The sequence below is a fragment of the Bombina bombina genome, chromosome 5 (assembly GCF_027579735.1).
Source record: "Bombina bombina isolate aBomBom1 chromosome 5, aBomBom1.pri, whole genome shotgun sequence".
In the NCBI taxonomy this organism is placed as follows: Eukaryota; Metazoa; Chordata; class Amphibia; order Anura; family Bombinatoridae; genus Bombina; species Bombina bombina.
Window position 1 is genome coordinate 568,596,273 of NC_069503.1, and position 15,096 is coordinate 568,611,368.

The following is a 15,096-nucleotide window of genomic DNA, read 5'->3' on the forward strand; positions in this document are numbered from 1 at the left end:
AGGGGTCAGAATAGGATTAATACATTAAAACAAAGGGAAGTTATATGGATTAATACATTATATAGTATGTACCCCAAAGGATTGAACAAAGATTATAATCTATTTTTGTTCCTTTAACCAGTGCTTTTTAGTTGGATAACTGTGCTTTTTCCTTTCAGTATTGCCTTTAGTTATTCCTGTAGGTTAAAAAAGTGACATAGTGCAATAACGTTCCAAAATATAAATAATGTTGAAATAATGCTCACCAAATATTGTCAACGCATTTCGGCCTCTTTAACAGGCCTTTCTCAAGACTATCTTAAGGTGAGTAATGGTGGTTCTATTTATGTTTGTCATACACCAATAGATTATCGTGGTTTTGGCGCCAAAAAATTCCTTAACTCTGACCCGGAAGTTATCTTTATATTTCATTTCCGTTTTGGAAACTATTATGTTCCCATATACTATTATTTGTTAAACCCTTTTAGTGGTGTTGAAGCTATGCTTTTGATAGTAATCTTTAGTAAAACAGGTAAGTTATTCTGTGGTACTAATGCAGAATATATTAATTATTGTTTAGACGATCGCTCCGTTTCTACACACGTGAGCGTCGGACCAGAAGTGATGTGATGTTTGTTTACTTCTGTTTTCGATAAGCTGGTCTGTATACTTCCGGTTTCAGTACTTCTATCTAATAGCGGTTATATTAAATAGCGGTAATCAATGGGGATATAATAGAGTACATAGTCCCAAAGGTGATTCGTTAAGGAATTAAGGATCTTAAAACACATTAGTACATATATACTGCACTCAGGGGGCCTATTAGTACCAATTAAGAACCAGTTACAGGGTTAAAAACAAACCTCAAATAGACAAATGTGTAATAGGTGAAATAACACTTGGCTATAAATAAGCTAGTATGAAAATACATGCAAACTGGCTAAGTGTCACCTAATAATTGAGTATAAGTTTATCTCAGTGGTTGTTGGTACTTAATAGATGCGAGAGATCCTCTCTATTGTTCAAACCCCTGGGATATAAACAGTCAATGTTAAAAATCCATTTGGATTCATCAGTCAATAAGCTTCTCTCATAATCACCGCCCCTCCAGTTAGGTGTCACTATTTGTATGCCTATATAGTTAAAATCTTTGTGGCTTGCTCAATGATGGTTGGTGAAGTGTCTGTAGAGTGCTGTCTCAGTGCTTTCGTGTTCGATCTTTAGTAAATGTTCTCTAATACGATCTTTAAGGGTTCTGGACGTTTGTCCTATGTATTGAAGTCCACAGCTGCACCATATCAAATAGACAACTCCTCTGCTGCTACACCTTATAAGGTAATTAATTTTATATCTGACCTTCGAGTTAAATGAGGTGAAATCTTTAGTCTTAACACCCCTTTTAAAGGCTTTACAATTCGGACACGGGAAGAACCCTTTAATTTCTTTGCCAAATACATCTCTTGTTTTGTTGGGTATTTTCTTAGGTATACTGGGGGACAATTTATTCTTAAGGTTGTCAGTCTTCCTGTATATGAAGACAGGTCGAGTTGTCAATTTTTCCCCTATTATTTCATCATTTTTTAAGAGTGACCAATGCTTCTCTATGATTTTCTCCACAATATGTCTGTTTTCACTATACTCTGTTATAAATGGAATGGTAAGTGGGTTATCTTCAGAATACTTGATCACTTTTTTAGGTTTGTATACCAAGAGATCCTTCCGATCTCTCTTCCTAACCTCCTCCATTCTTCTTCATAACCCCTTTCTAAAAATGTGTCTTTAAGAGTGGCAGCTTGTTCTTCCCACTTGATAGAGTTGGAGCAGTTTTTCTTTAATCTTAAAAATTGTCCTTTCGGAATATTCGTCTTCCATCTATTGAGGTGACAGCTTTCTCTATGAACATAATTGTTACAGTCTTTAAACACACAAGGATGAACAGTGGCACTACTTAGACTTTTCCTCTAATAATAAGGCAAATTCAGAGGTAAGAGTTAGATTAATTCTACTGTGTGTTAGAGGAAATGGTGCTTGTGCACAAATATAGATATGAACACAAAGGAAGAATGGTATGGAGGATACCAGACTACCCAAAGTATGCACTTACAGCACTCTAGGTCTGAACTAAAGGTTGGGATTCCTCAACAGGATATTAAAATATAACTTTTATTGGTATTAAAATTAAAAAACCAAAATTGTTTGGTTAATACATACACGATTAAAATTTGCTCCAGTGCCCAAATCAGTATAATGAGTTTCACGTTAGATCACAATTCATGATAATTCGGCCTGAATAAATTCACTAGTAATAGTGATCTAAATAGTTCAATAAATCAACTCGGTAATGGTTACCATCATAGTGTTAATCTGAATAGTAGAGCTCATGTATAAATTCTGATCAAGGTTGTGTACTCTCAGCTTTATAAACTTATGCTATCATCATTCAATATAATGGGTGATAGCAGAGTAATGAGTATTGTATATTAATAATGATTATCCACGAATAGGGGTACTAGTGAATTGAATATTCACAAAAACGAGGGTTTGATCAGTTATAACCTGGGCTATAATTTTAGCCTGTATACTTGTATAAATAGCAATGTGTGCGTGCTTGGTGCTACTGTAGTTTTCAATATTTCATTAGGTATATATTCCTAAAAATTGGAATACAGTTATTGTCACAATAAGTCTAGTTCTGTGTAGCCCAGACCTCAGATCTGGCCACTTATGTTCACTTAAAGTTATTAGATAATTTGACCCTGATTAGTCCATACAGCAATTGCTGCAAAGTTACTATGGCTTATATTAATTCACCTTCATAAATTTTAGGCATATGTTTCATAGAAAACTAAATCTGCTATCCCGGCGCCTCCCAGATTTTATTAATTGACAAATGTCCCAAAGTTTATTCACAGTGCCAAAGATTATTCTGGGCCAGTGTGTGGTAATTCGAATTATGTGCCCTTTGGCACAGCCAATGTTATGATTCACAAGTATTACAATTATCAGTCATTAGTTTGTGACATTCTTCTCATACATATTCATTCATATACTGGGTTTTATAGCTCTAGTTAAATTTGGCACAACCCACTTTCAATAAATGCTTTCTATGATTTCGTTTAAGTTCAATATCCGTGGTACAATATCTATTAATATATATATAAATACAGCTTTCAGAGCTTTCGAAATTAATAGATATTGTACCACGGATATTGAACTTAAACGAAATCATAGAAAGCATTTATTGAAAGTGGGTTGTGCCAAATTTAACTAGAGCTATAAAACCCAGTATATGAATGAATATGTATGAGAAGAATGTCACAAACTAATGACTGATAATTGTAATACTTGTGAATCATAACATTGGCTGTGCCAAAGGGCACATAATTCGAATTACCACACACTGGCCCAGAATAATCTTTGGCACTGTGAATAAACTTTGGGACATTTGTCAATTAATAAAATCTGGGAGGCGGCGGGATAGCAGATTTAGTTTTCTATGAAACATATGCCTAAAATTTATGAAGGTGAATTAATATAAGCCATAGTAACTTTGCAGCAATTGCTGTATGGACTAATCAGGGTCAAATTATCTAATAACTTTAAGTGAACATAAGTGGCCAGATCTGAGGTCTGGGCTACACAGAACTAGACTTATTGTGACAATAACTGTATTCCAATTTTTAGGAATATATACCTAATGAAATATTGAAAACTACAGTAGCACCAAGCACGCACACATTGCTATTTATACAAGTATACAGGCTAAAATTATAGCCCAGGTTATAACTGATCAAACCCTCGTTTTTGTGAATATTCAATTCACTAGTACCCCTATTCGTGGATAATCATTATTAATATACAATACTCATTACTCTGCTATCACCCATTATATTGAATGATGATAGCATAAGTTTATAAAGCTGAGAGTACACAACCTTGATCAGAATTTATACATGAGCTCTACTATTCAGATTAACACTATGATGGTAACCATTACCGAGTTGATTTATTGAACTATTTAGATCACTATTACTAGTGAATTTATTCAGGCCGAATTATCATAAATTGTGATCTAACGTGAAACTCATTATACTGATTTGGGCACTGGAGCAAATTTTAATCGTGTATGTATTAACCAAACAATTTTGGTTTTTTAATTTTAATACCAATAAAAGTTATATTTTAATATCCTGTTGAGGAATCCCAACCTTTAGTTCAGACCTAGAGTGCTGTAAGTGCATACTTTGGGTAGTCTGGTATCCTCCATACCATTCTTCCTTTGTGTTCATAATTGTTACAGTCCACTTCCTTAAATAAAGTGGACGTCTCCAGTTTGCCCTCAATGATGTCAATTTTTGGATCCAAAAAGTTGATTGTTTTATTGCTCATCTCATATGTGAATTTAAGATTACAGGTATTATCATTCATGACTTTCAAGGTGTGTTCCAAATCTTCTATAGAACCCTTCCATATCATAATAATATCATCTATATACCTGTTATAGAGGACCAGGTCCGCGCTAGCTGGGCATGACTCCCAAAAAATGAGTTCCCAGTAGCCCATATACAAATTAGCATAGCTAGGCGCGAACCTGGTCCCCATGGCTGTGCCGCATATTTGCTTAAAAACGGGGTCTTTTTTAAGCAAATATGCGGCACAGCCATGGGGTCTTTTTTAAGCAAATATGCGGCACAGCCATGGGGACCAGGTTCGCGCCTAGCTATGCTAATTTGTATATAGGCTACTGGGAACTCATTTTTTGGGAGTCATGCCCAGCTAGCGCGGACCTGGTCCTCTATAACAGGTATATAGATGATATTATTATGATATGGAAGGGTTCTATAGAAGATTTGGAACACACCTTGAAAGTCATGAATGATAATACCTGTAAAGCTTATCGAAACCGGAAGTAAACAAACATCACGTCACTTCCGGTCCGACGCTCACGTGTGTAGAAATGGAGCGATCGTCTAAACAATAATTAATATATTCTGCATTAGTACCACAGAATAACTTACCTGTTTTACTAAAGATTACTATCAAAAGCATAGCTTCAACACCACTAAAAGGGTTTAACAAATAATAGTATATGGGAACATAATAGTTTCCAAAACGGAAATGAAATATAAAGATAACTTCCGGGTCAGTGTTAAGGAATTTTTTGGCGCCAAAATCACGATAATCTATTGGTGTATGACAAACAAAAATAGAGCCACCATTACTCACCTTAAGATAGTCTTGAGAAAGGCCTGTTAAAGAGGCCGAAACGCGTTGACAATATTTGGTGAGCATTATTTCAACATTATTTATATTTTGGAACGTTATTGCACTATGTCACTTTTTTAACATACAGGAATAACTAAAGGCAATACTGAAAGGAAAAAGCACAGTTATCCAACTAAAAAGAAATACCATCATCACTTACATGGATACATTCACAAGGAGGATCATTCACTGATATTTAGTTACTGACACTATATACTTGGATTATATTTTAAACCCCATTATAACATTTACTACAACTATTTGATTGCATTTACATTTTTGGTTTTGATTTTATCATTTTTTAGCATATCTTGTTATTTTTTCACATTTTTTGGGATCCCTAATATATTTTTTTCACAGGATCACCTAAACATTTGTTATTTCTATTTTTGTTTTTTACTCACATTTTTTTCACTGGATTTTTTACTGGATTTTTCACTATCTTTTCAAAAAAGGGGATCACACACTCTTTGGAATCATTATCATCATTTAGAGATCATTTAGAGATCATTTCATCTGACTCTTATCTGTTTATCTCCTTAAATGGCAATATTTCACAATAATATTTATTATTGATTTATGATAGGATTCAATTGTCCAAATTGTCAATTGTTTTTATATTGTTCTTAATTGTATTTTAAGATTATGTGGAGGATCCATGTTATTAATTATTATGTTAATACTTGAGATTATTTGTTAATAAATGTTTGATGATTATTATTGGTTCAATCTGTTAGATTCTTCCTTTGCCTCCTTTTAGGCGCTTCTTGGATATTTTGCTATACTATTGTTCTATTTAGGGTGAGCTAGATACCCTATCATCCAGGAGCTATAAGGAAGTAGGTTGAGCGCTGTTAGGTACCTTAAACCCAATTTCTTATAAGAAAATAGAAACAAAGGAAGCCAACTCTACAAAAAAAACTTATATTTAATGTATAACCAGGTTATAAATAACAATATCAAATTAAAAATAAAAAAAAAATCTTTTTCTATAAAAGATTATCTTCTTTGTTAACCTTAGTCACCAGGTATAGATTTAGGATTATTAGACATTGTATTGATATTTTTCTATATAAATTCATCTGAATCATGACCACTCTAGCTTTAGCGGTTTATTAGTTTTCAGCTCTCCTTAACATTCATCTAAAAAGATAAACACTTCTTAAATGATTAACATCTATTTGTTGGTTTCAACTAACCAAATCAGATCATTTTAAAATTAATAGTTTTTTACTTATTTAATGCACCAACAAATAAATGCACATATTAGTTTAAAAAAAATCACAAAAATATAATCTTTTATATATGAAAACACAGTATTCATTTAATGCAATATATATAAATATATGTTACATTGTTTTTTTAATTCCTACACTTAAAAATGTTACATTGCTGCATCAATGTTATATAAAAAGAATATGAAAATATTTGATGTCACAGATAACACTGTTTCTTTAAAATTCAATTACTGTCATGTTTTGCACCTGTGTTTTTTCTACACTTCTAGCCTATAAAAAGTAGGCCTTAACTATGTGTTTAATCACTTGGCTTGAGAAAGGGCGAAAGCCCGAAACGTCGCCTATGTCTTACTGCTTGTAATAGAATAACACAAAAAGAAATTTGGAGTGCTGCAGCTTATTCTATGCTTCTATATTTACCTGTCTGGGTGGGACAGAGGCAGCTTGCACCCAGCAACTAAGGGAGAAACTGGTGCTGGATTTTACCTGTATTATATATATATATATATATATATATATATATATATATATATATATATATATATATATATATATATATACACATACACACACACATACACATACATAGATACATACATACAACAAAAAAACTTAATGACTAGAAATAGCTGCCTGAAGGATTTTCCTACCAAAAGCTGCTTCAGAGAAAGCAAAAACATCAAAATGGTAGAATTTATTTAAGGAAGACCAAGTAGGTGCCTTGCAAATTTGATCAACAGATGCCTCATTTTTAAAGCCCATCAGGTAGCCAATGACCATGTGGAATGGGCAGTAATACATTTAGGAGGAGACTGTCCCACCTCCAAGTAAGTCTTAGGAATAAAAAGCTTCAACCAAGAGGCTAATGAAACAGCTGTAGCCTTCTGAACCTTCCTGGAACCGGAAAAATTAATAAACTAGAGGATTGCCTAAAATCCTTAGCAGCCTGTAAAAACAACGTCAAAGCAGTGACCATATCTAAATTAGAGAATGCACTTCTTTGAATTCTTTGGATTAGGAGAAAAAGAAGGAACAACAACAATCTCACAATTGATGTTATCAGAAGAAACCACCATAGGCAAAAAAGTTAAACTTAGTTCTCAAAACTACCCCATCCTGTGAAAAACAAGATAAGGAGGCTCACAGGAAAGAGTTGACAATCCGGAACCTCTTCAAGCAGAAGAAATGGCCAAAAGAAACAAAAAATTCTAGGAAAAAAGATGAATATCCAAATTATGCATAGGTTCAAAAGGAGGAACCTACAAAACTTGTAGAACCAAATAAAGGTTCCAAGGAGGAGAAATTGGTTTAACCACTGGCTTATTCCTGACTACAGCCTGAACAAAGCTCTGAACATCAGGAAATTCAGCAATGTTCTTGTGAATCAAAATCTGTCCCTTTAAACAGCTGGCAGATACACCCTTATTCAAGCTTACGCTGTCAGCATTTATTCCTTATTCAAGCATACGCTGTCAGCATTTATTATTGCACAAGCATTCCTAGTGAAATGCTTGTGCAATGTCGCCCCCTGCTCACTGGCGACCAATTGGCCACTAGCAGGGGCTGTCAATCCCGATCTTATCGGGAAACGATGGACCTCCAAAGCAGCATCTGCTGACTAACAAATGGAGCCCTTAGACTTCTTTTCTAAAGGAAAAAAAGCTCCCTTACCTCCAGTCACAGTAGAAATATAATTTAAACCAGCATCTGAACCAGACCCAAACAAATAATTTCCCTGAAAAGGAAGGGACAAAAGCCTAGATCTAGAAACCATATCAGCTTACCATGATTTCAACCTTAAGGCTCTCCTAGTCAGAATAGCTAATGCCATATTCTTGACACTAATTTTAATAATGTCAACAACAGCATCACAAATGAAGGCATTAGCTGTCTTAAAGAGTTTTAACTGATTCAAAAACTTTTCACCAGCAGACTCCTTTGAAAACTGTACAGACAAACCCTCACACCAAAGAGTAGAAGCTGCAGCAACACAAGCAATACTAATTGCAGGTCTAAAAACAAAACCTGCTTGCTGAAATGCCTTTCTATGGAAAGATTCTAACTTTCTATCCATAGGATCTTTAAAAGAGGTACTATCCTCAAGACGAATAGTAGTCCATCTAGCAAGAGTAATAAATACCCCATCTACCTTAGGGATGGTTTTCCAAAGCTCTCTATTAGAAGCAGGCAAACAAAATTTTAAAAGAGGAATAAATGGGATACCTGGCTTAGACCACTCTTTAGAAATCAATTCAGAGAATGCATATGGAACTGGAAAAATCTCTTGAGACTTAGCAGCAGGTTTAAAAATCAAGTCAAATTGCTTAACGGACTTATTCTGAGAAACCTTCATATCCTGAACCTCTAAGGTACATAACCCTTATCTCAAGAGAACAAAGATGTTCACGCATAAACAGACAGACTACTGATCATCTTACAGTACCTCACCCTCAGAGGATTCAGAAGCACCGGAATCAGAAACACGTAGCTTGACAGACTTAGATTTATTTAAATCAGATAAGCAAGTGGAGGGATAAACGTAAATGTCCTCTTACGCTTACTTGAAGAGTCATAGCTGCCAACATTTCAGATAAAGTAGAGCAAAACTATTTTATTTTTTATCCTAGAGAAAAATCTAAAGAACTCCCTTATCTAGAACAAACAAAAAGAGAACAGATACCATTAGAAGCAAGCACAACATTGGTCTGATTAGAATACATTAAAATGACCCATACAAGATTTGCAAAGCTGGAGTTATAATATCAACAAGCTTGCAAAACACACACACTTATTATTAGTAGGAAATAGTTCATTGGATCTAATTTCTGAGGTACTAACATTTTCAGTAGTGGGAACAGATTCGGAAACAATAATGCCTTTCATATACTTTTAAGTAAAGGAGTATAAATGAAACACAGAACAGGACCTGCCAACTTGGCATATATAGCTTTGATTTGTTTGACTTTGTACTCTAAAGTACTGAGTAGCTAATAAATAAGAAGATAAAGTACAAGCTGCCACCTTTAATTTGTAGGTATTTATGTCCATAATCCTCTATTTGAGGGAAAAAGAAATAGACAACAGAACAAAGTTTAAAATCTAAAGGGGACATAAAAGCAATTAGTATGTTAGAGGCTGCAGAGTCCCAACATACAACTACAGACCAATTTACAATGAAAGAGTGTGATAAAAATGCTTCCATACATATATATATTTACTTTTTTCTATTTCCCCAAAAATAAGCGGTGGAATCTAGCATTTTATACCTCTCAACTTATTTAAACAAATTAAATCACATGTTCCCAGTGATTTCATTAGTATCCACTAAGGGAATCATGAAATATGGACCTCTGAAATTTTAGCACTGTCTGATGTTGGACAGTGATAGTCTGCAGTAATGCGATATTAGTATCCTGCTCACTTCATTGAGGACATGCACTTGGAGGTGTGTTTGCATACAGGGCTTGCTGTGGAATCCCTTGGCACTTCCAAGGGGTGTATCTCAAACTGCTGAGAAGATTTGGAGGAGAGCACTGGAGAAGATATTATAAGTCCTTACAATAAAAACCCGTAGTCTCCATCTTGTTTTTCTGATAACTCCAAAATGCAAATGGTTCTTTAACAACCAATAGAAAGAAAAATATATTTTCAAAAACAATACTTCTCAAAGTTGAAAAGTGACCATATTGCGGTAGAAAAAAGGTACATAAACATGACAACATAAAAAATGGATTCGGCTGGTTTAGCAGTTATGGATGGAAACAGATTACAATAGGTTCCTATGAAAGTCCTGATTGCCCAATCCCCTTTTAAAAACAGATATTAAAAATGTCAGTTCTGTTAGTGACAATCATGACATTGTGAATGAGACTTACAATCAAACATTAATATGGAAAATAAAAAATACCCCATTTGTAGATGTTGGGGTCCTGAAGTGACTAGACTTGTATATTCATCATGCTAAGATACATAAGTTATTCATATGGATGAAGTGCTGAGGATGTATTTGGATTACAAAAGGTTAATGTTACATATGTAAATTAGTATTTCCCTTGCACAATGAACAAATGGGTTATATGAATAGAGATGTATTGTAATCTTAATAGGTGTGAATAGGCTATTGTATAAGTAAGTTTCGGTGACCTCCCAGTTTCTATTTCAAGAACAGATACTTAAAAAATAAAAAAAGTCTTTTCATGAGTTTCTATTGAGAAGGGTTCACAGTTGCAGATTTTTTAACAAACAAAACAATATGGCCTTGCACTGTGATCACTCAAACTTGACAACCAATTCAGTCAGAAAGTCAAAAGTCATTTCAGGAGCAAATCGACAATAGAATGGGATCGGCACCATAATTTGTTACTTCCAAAAAGAATAAAACTATATACTAACTAATACTCAATAAAGCATTATCTGACTATGAAAGACATATTACAATATATTAATATTAGTGCAACATAATCGACTGAACTTTTATAGTAATATATACTACATTTGATTAAATACAGACTTCTTATAACTTTTTAAACTGTCCAATTACTATTCTTATTTTTCTTGTATTACATTTTGCTACCAAATGCAAATACCAACTGGCATTAGGTGAAACATTTTAAGGGAATTCTTCAGAAAGGTTTATTGTTCAAATATAATATGTCAGTATTTACACACACACACAAAAAGCTAAAGGCAGATTATCTTAAGAAATTATTCTTTGAAAATGTACATCTATTAGTTTTATTCTATTAAAAAGAAAATGTTAAATTACTCAGGGTACCTATTCAGTGTTAAAGCACGATAGATGGGCCTATAAAGGCAAACAAAATACTTACCTATTAGTATATTTAAAGGAGGCTTGCAACTAGGAAAAGCGTTAAGGAGATCGAAAATGCTGATAGCACGATCTCTAATGAACTGGTTGTAGTCACAATTGCCTTGTTTGCTGCACAGCTCTTGCAGTCTGCGTTTCTCTTTGGAATCTGAGGTATACTCCACCAGAGCTCTTATAAATGCCTAACAAAAAAATATATAAAATAAAATAAATAAAATAGCAATGCAAGATTGTTTATTCAGTGTCTTTCATGTCCTTAAATGTCTAACTAAGTAGAGTAGAGATTTATACCAGTTAAAGTGATGGTAAACTCTCTCCTTTTCAAAATCAGATCTGGAATGTAAGCGCTATTTTAGATGGAGTTTTATTCATCATGTGCAATGAAGATGCGCTATAACTTAGTTATTAATATAGATATGAAATTCAAATACCCCACGTTACACCACCCACTTCAAAAGTCAATTTTCCTGTCAGCTAAATGATTGAATTACTCTCCAATCAATGCTCTAGCTACAACAAAAGTGCCATATGGGGAGAGCGCTGATTGGACAACAATTCAATCTGTTAGCTCACAGAAAATTTTACTTTTGAAGTGGGCGGAGGATCATGCAGTATTTGAATTTCATATCTATATTAAAAAGCATGTTATACTGCATCTTCATTACAGCTAATGAATTAAACTTCATCTAAAATAGCGCTTACATTCCAGATCTGATTTTAAAAAGGGGAGAGTTTACCATCACTTTAAGATAAATATATATATATAAAAAAAAAATGTATTTCAAATGTTAATGGAAACTCGAACATATTTGTTTTGTATTATAAAAATGAGAAATGCTGTCACACTGTGTCACTACCACAAGAGCAAGCAAAATGAAAACAAATAATGGTGGTATCCTGAAGGCATCCCTCATACGTTCTGCATATTGTATAATCCACTTCTGGAGAATATACATGTCCCTAACAGCTTTGCCTCTGATTAGCATAGATTATCGTAATAACAGAAGATTTTATTAGAATATTTTTTTTAAAACAAATTAAATATATTCCTCTCTCAGGAAATGTAAAACACAAAAAGTACAAGCAAGCACAAACTATTGACTATATTAGATTAAATAACTAAATATAATATATATTTTTACAAATTAAAATAGACATAAAAGTAAACAAATATATTCATTTGCAATGTCTTTTATTTCAAGGAAGGGGGTTTATAACACTACTGTTTTCTGAGGTTTAGCATTATACAATGTGTTAACCTGCAGTAATACTTGAACTGCTGTTACATTGGAAGGTAATGTCATATCCCACTTAAAACAGGGTAGTGGTAGAAAGGGGGCAATTAAAGAGCACCTATATCTCTCTTTCTGGTTTAATGAGACTGGTCAGTGGTACACAACTTTACATCTACAATACAGTATTATTCTTTTTTAAATGAGGCATCACAACTCACTTTCAGGTGATCACATGCAACAAGTACCAACCTTTACAGTGTTTGATTATTGGGAGAGGGCCTTTGTAGAGCCCTATCCCCCCATAAAAAAACAAGGGGTTATGAGACCCTAGTTCCACCTTTTTTTTTTAAATGTGGGGTCTCATATCCTTATTATTAGTAGGTGATTACCAAAAATGACAACCATATTGGGGCAATGGTTATAAAGGAGACCCTATTTGCTATATAGGATACAACACTCATCACATGAAAGAGGAGAGTACACATTTTCAAATGACTGATCCCTTCAGTTAGCATGTGTCTATAATGGAAATGGCTATAACCTGTCCACTAGGTGAAGTGTAGTATGTGCAAGAAACACCTCTGTTAAAGAAGAGAAGCCCTTGTTTAATAGGGCAGTCACATGCCCAGTTAGCTATCAGCTGATCACTATTGCAATAGTATTCACCTGGCAGAACCATATTCATATACAACACAATCAAGGTTTTTTTTGTTTATCCAGCAGCCAAATACCTTACAACAATACTAGTTTTATTTAGGATTTTATTACCCCTCACAATAGAAATAGCATAATATCACCTCAAATGATAACAGTAATAAAACAACAATGTTTTGTTAGGACTATTAGATCCATATGTCTCTGAATTTATTCTTTTTTATTTATTTTTATATATTTTTTTGTGCGTTTGGACAGGGCATGTATACACTGTCAAAATGGGTTATACTGCCCTTTAGGAATCCAAGAATTTTGTGTAATTTTAAAAATGTATCTAATATTTGTATGGAAAACTTTTTTACACCTACTCATCTTAATTGTATAAAATGCAAGACGGGTCAAAGTTTCTTAATTATTCATTTTTATTGAACGGTAAAGAAAAAATCGACCCCATAGACGTGCTGGGCTTGCTGTTACATTGTTTCCTCAACACCGACAGACACAGACGGAGTCAAAGCAAGGGGGATCCATTCCCCTATCTTCCTGGAGCGAGGCGGTGGCGGTGCTGTATAGGAAAAGTTTGTGGTGAGAGAAGATCCCATACCTTACTCAAGTGTTTACCCTGAGTGTCTTCATATGTTACCTCCTGTTTGGAGTTCAAGTGTTGCCCATAAGACTTAAAACGTCTACTGAGCTACCGCAACCTGAGTGTTTATTTGGAACTTTTCCATATTGCTCCCATCTAGAACCCTTGCAGACTGTGACTTCTTTATCTTTATATATATTAAGACCAATACTTAATTTATTTGGCAGTAAAGTGAATGTAAAGTTTCATAAATAAGTGCCTGGTTTTGAAAAATACTACAGGGGCACTTTCATTCATGAAACTTCACATTGCAGTGTATTTTTAAAAATACTTTCTTTTTTTCTTCAGCAAAGCCGGATCAGCGATCCTCCACCTGCAGCTCCTCTGTACTTACGTCAGCAATGACGAAACCGGCTTCATCCAATCATGTGCACCCCAGAGCATCCATCTCGAGGCCACGCCATGATTGGAGGAATCCGATTTCATCATTGCTGTGCTAAGTACAGCATGAGAAGCGGGCGGGGGATCACCGATCCGGCTTTGCTGAAGAAAAAAGTAAGTATTTGTAAAAATATGCTGCAATGTAAAGTTTCATGAATGAAAGTGCCCCTTTTTTAAAAAGTATTTTTAAAAACTGGGCACTCATTCATGAAAGTTTACATTCACTTTGAATATGATACTATTAGAAAACGAATTATTTAATTGCACTTTTTAAAAAAATGTATTTCGTAAAGGACTATGAACAACCCCATACTGTTCTTCTAATTTACAAAGCAATACCGATTTAAAAAATTGCAATTAAAATGATTAATAGTTGGTAAAAATTATTTATTTTATGAAATGTCCAATTAAAAACTTTTTGGGTTTAATCCAGTGAATCAAAGGCTTTCAGTATTTGAATAATAGCAATTCCCGTTTCTATAGAGTATATAATCATAGAATTTAAGCCCAGTAGATACAAGAACAAAGCGAACACTCACTCAGATTTGCCCACATTTTCACAACTGTTGTAGCTATTTTTAATTTTTTTTGTGTGTTGGAATAACATCAATATATACAAAAAAGAAAAAAAAAAAAAACAGTATGGGATAATACTGTAAATAATAAACCCAACTAGATAAAAGCCAAAAAATATTACTAGAAGAAAAAATCCAAATTCATTAAAATTATGGTGAAGATAAAAATCTGGGGGTCGATCCGATAAAAATCGTCGCCCGCAAAAGCCGGCGACGCCAATATTTGCGCGGGTTTGGTATCCTATATACGGCGTAACCTAGAAGTTACGCGCGTATATTTCTGCCGTCGCCCGTA

At 34.0% G+C, this 15,096-nt stretch overlaps 1 protein-coding gene across 3 annotated transcripts in view; it reads right to left on the bottom strand.

Moving 5' to 3' along the window:
* Positions 1 to 15,096, bottom strand: part of MTRR (5-methyltetrahydrofolate-homocysteine methyltransferase reductase) — a 169,411-nt gene that overhangs the window by 63,776 nt on the left and 90,539 nt on the right. For all 3 annotated transcript variants that reach the window (XM_053714513.1, XM_053714514.1, XM_053714515.1), the window contains one exon: positions 11,312 to 11,492. In XM_053714513.1, the coding sequence (XP_053570488.1) occupies positions 11,312 to 11,492 (181 nt within the window). The remainder of the gene's footprint in view (positions 1 to 11,311; positions 11,493 to 15,096) is intronic.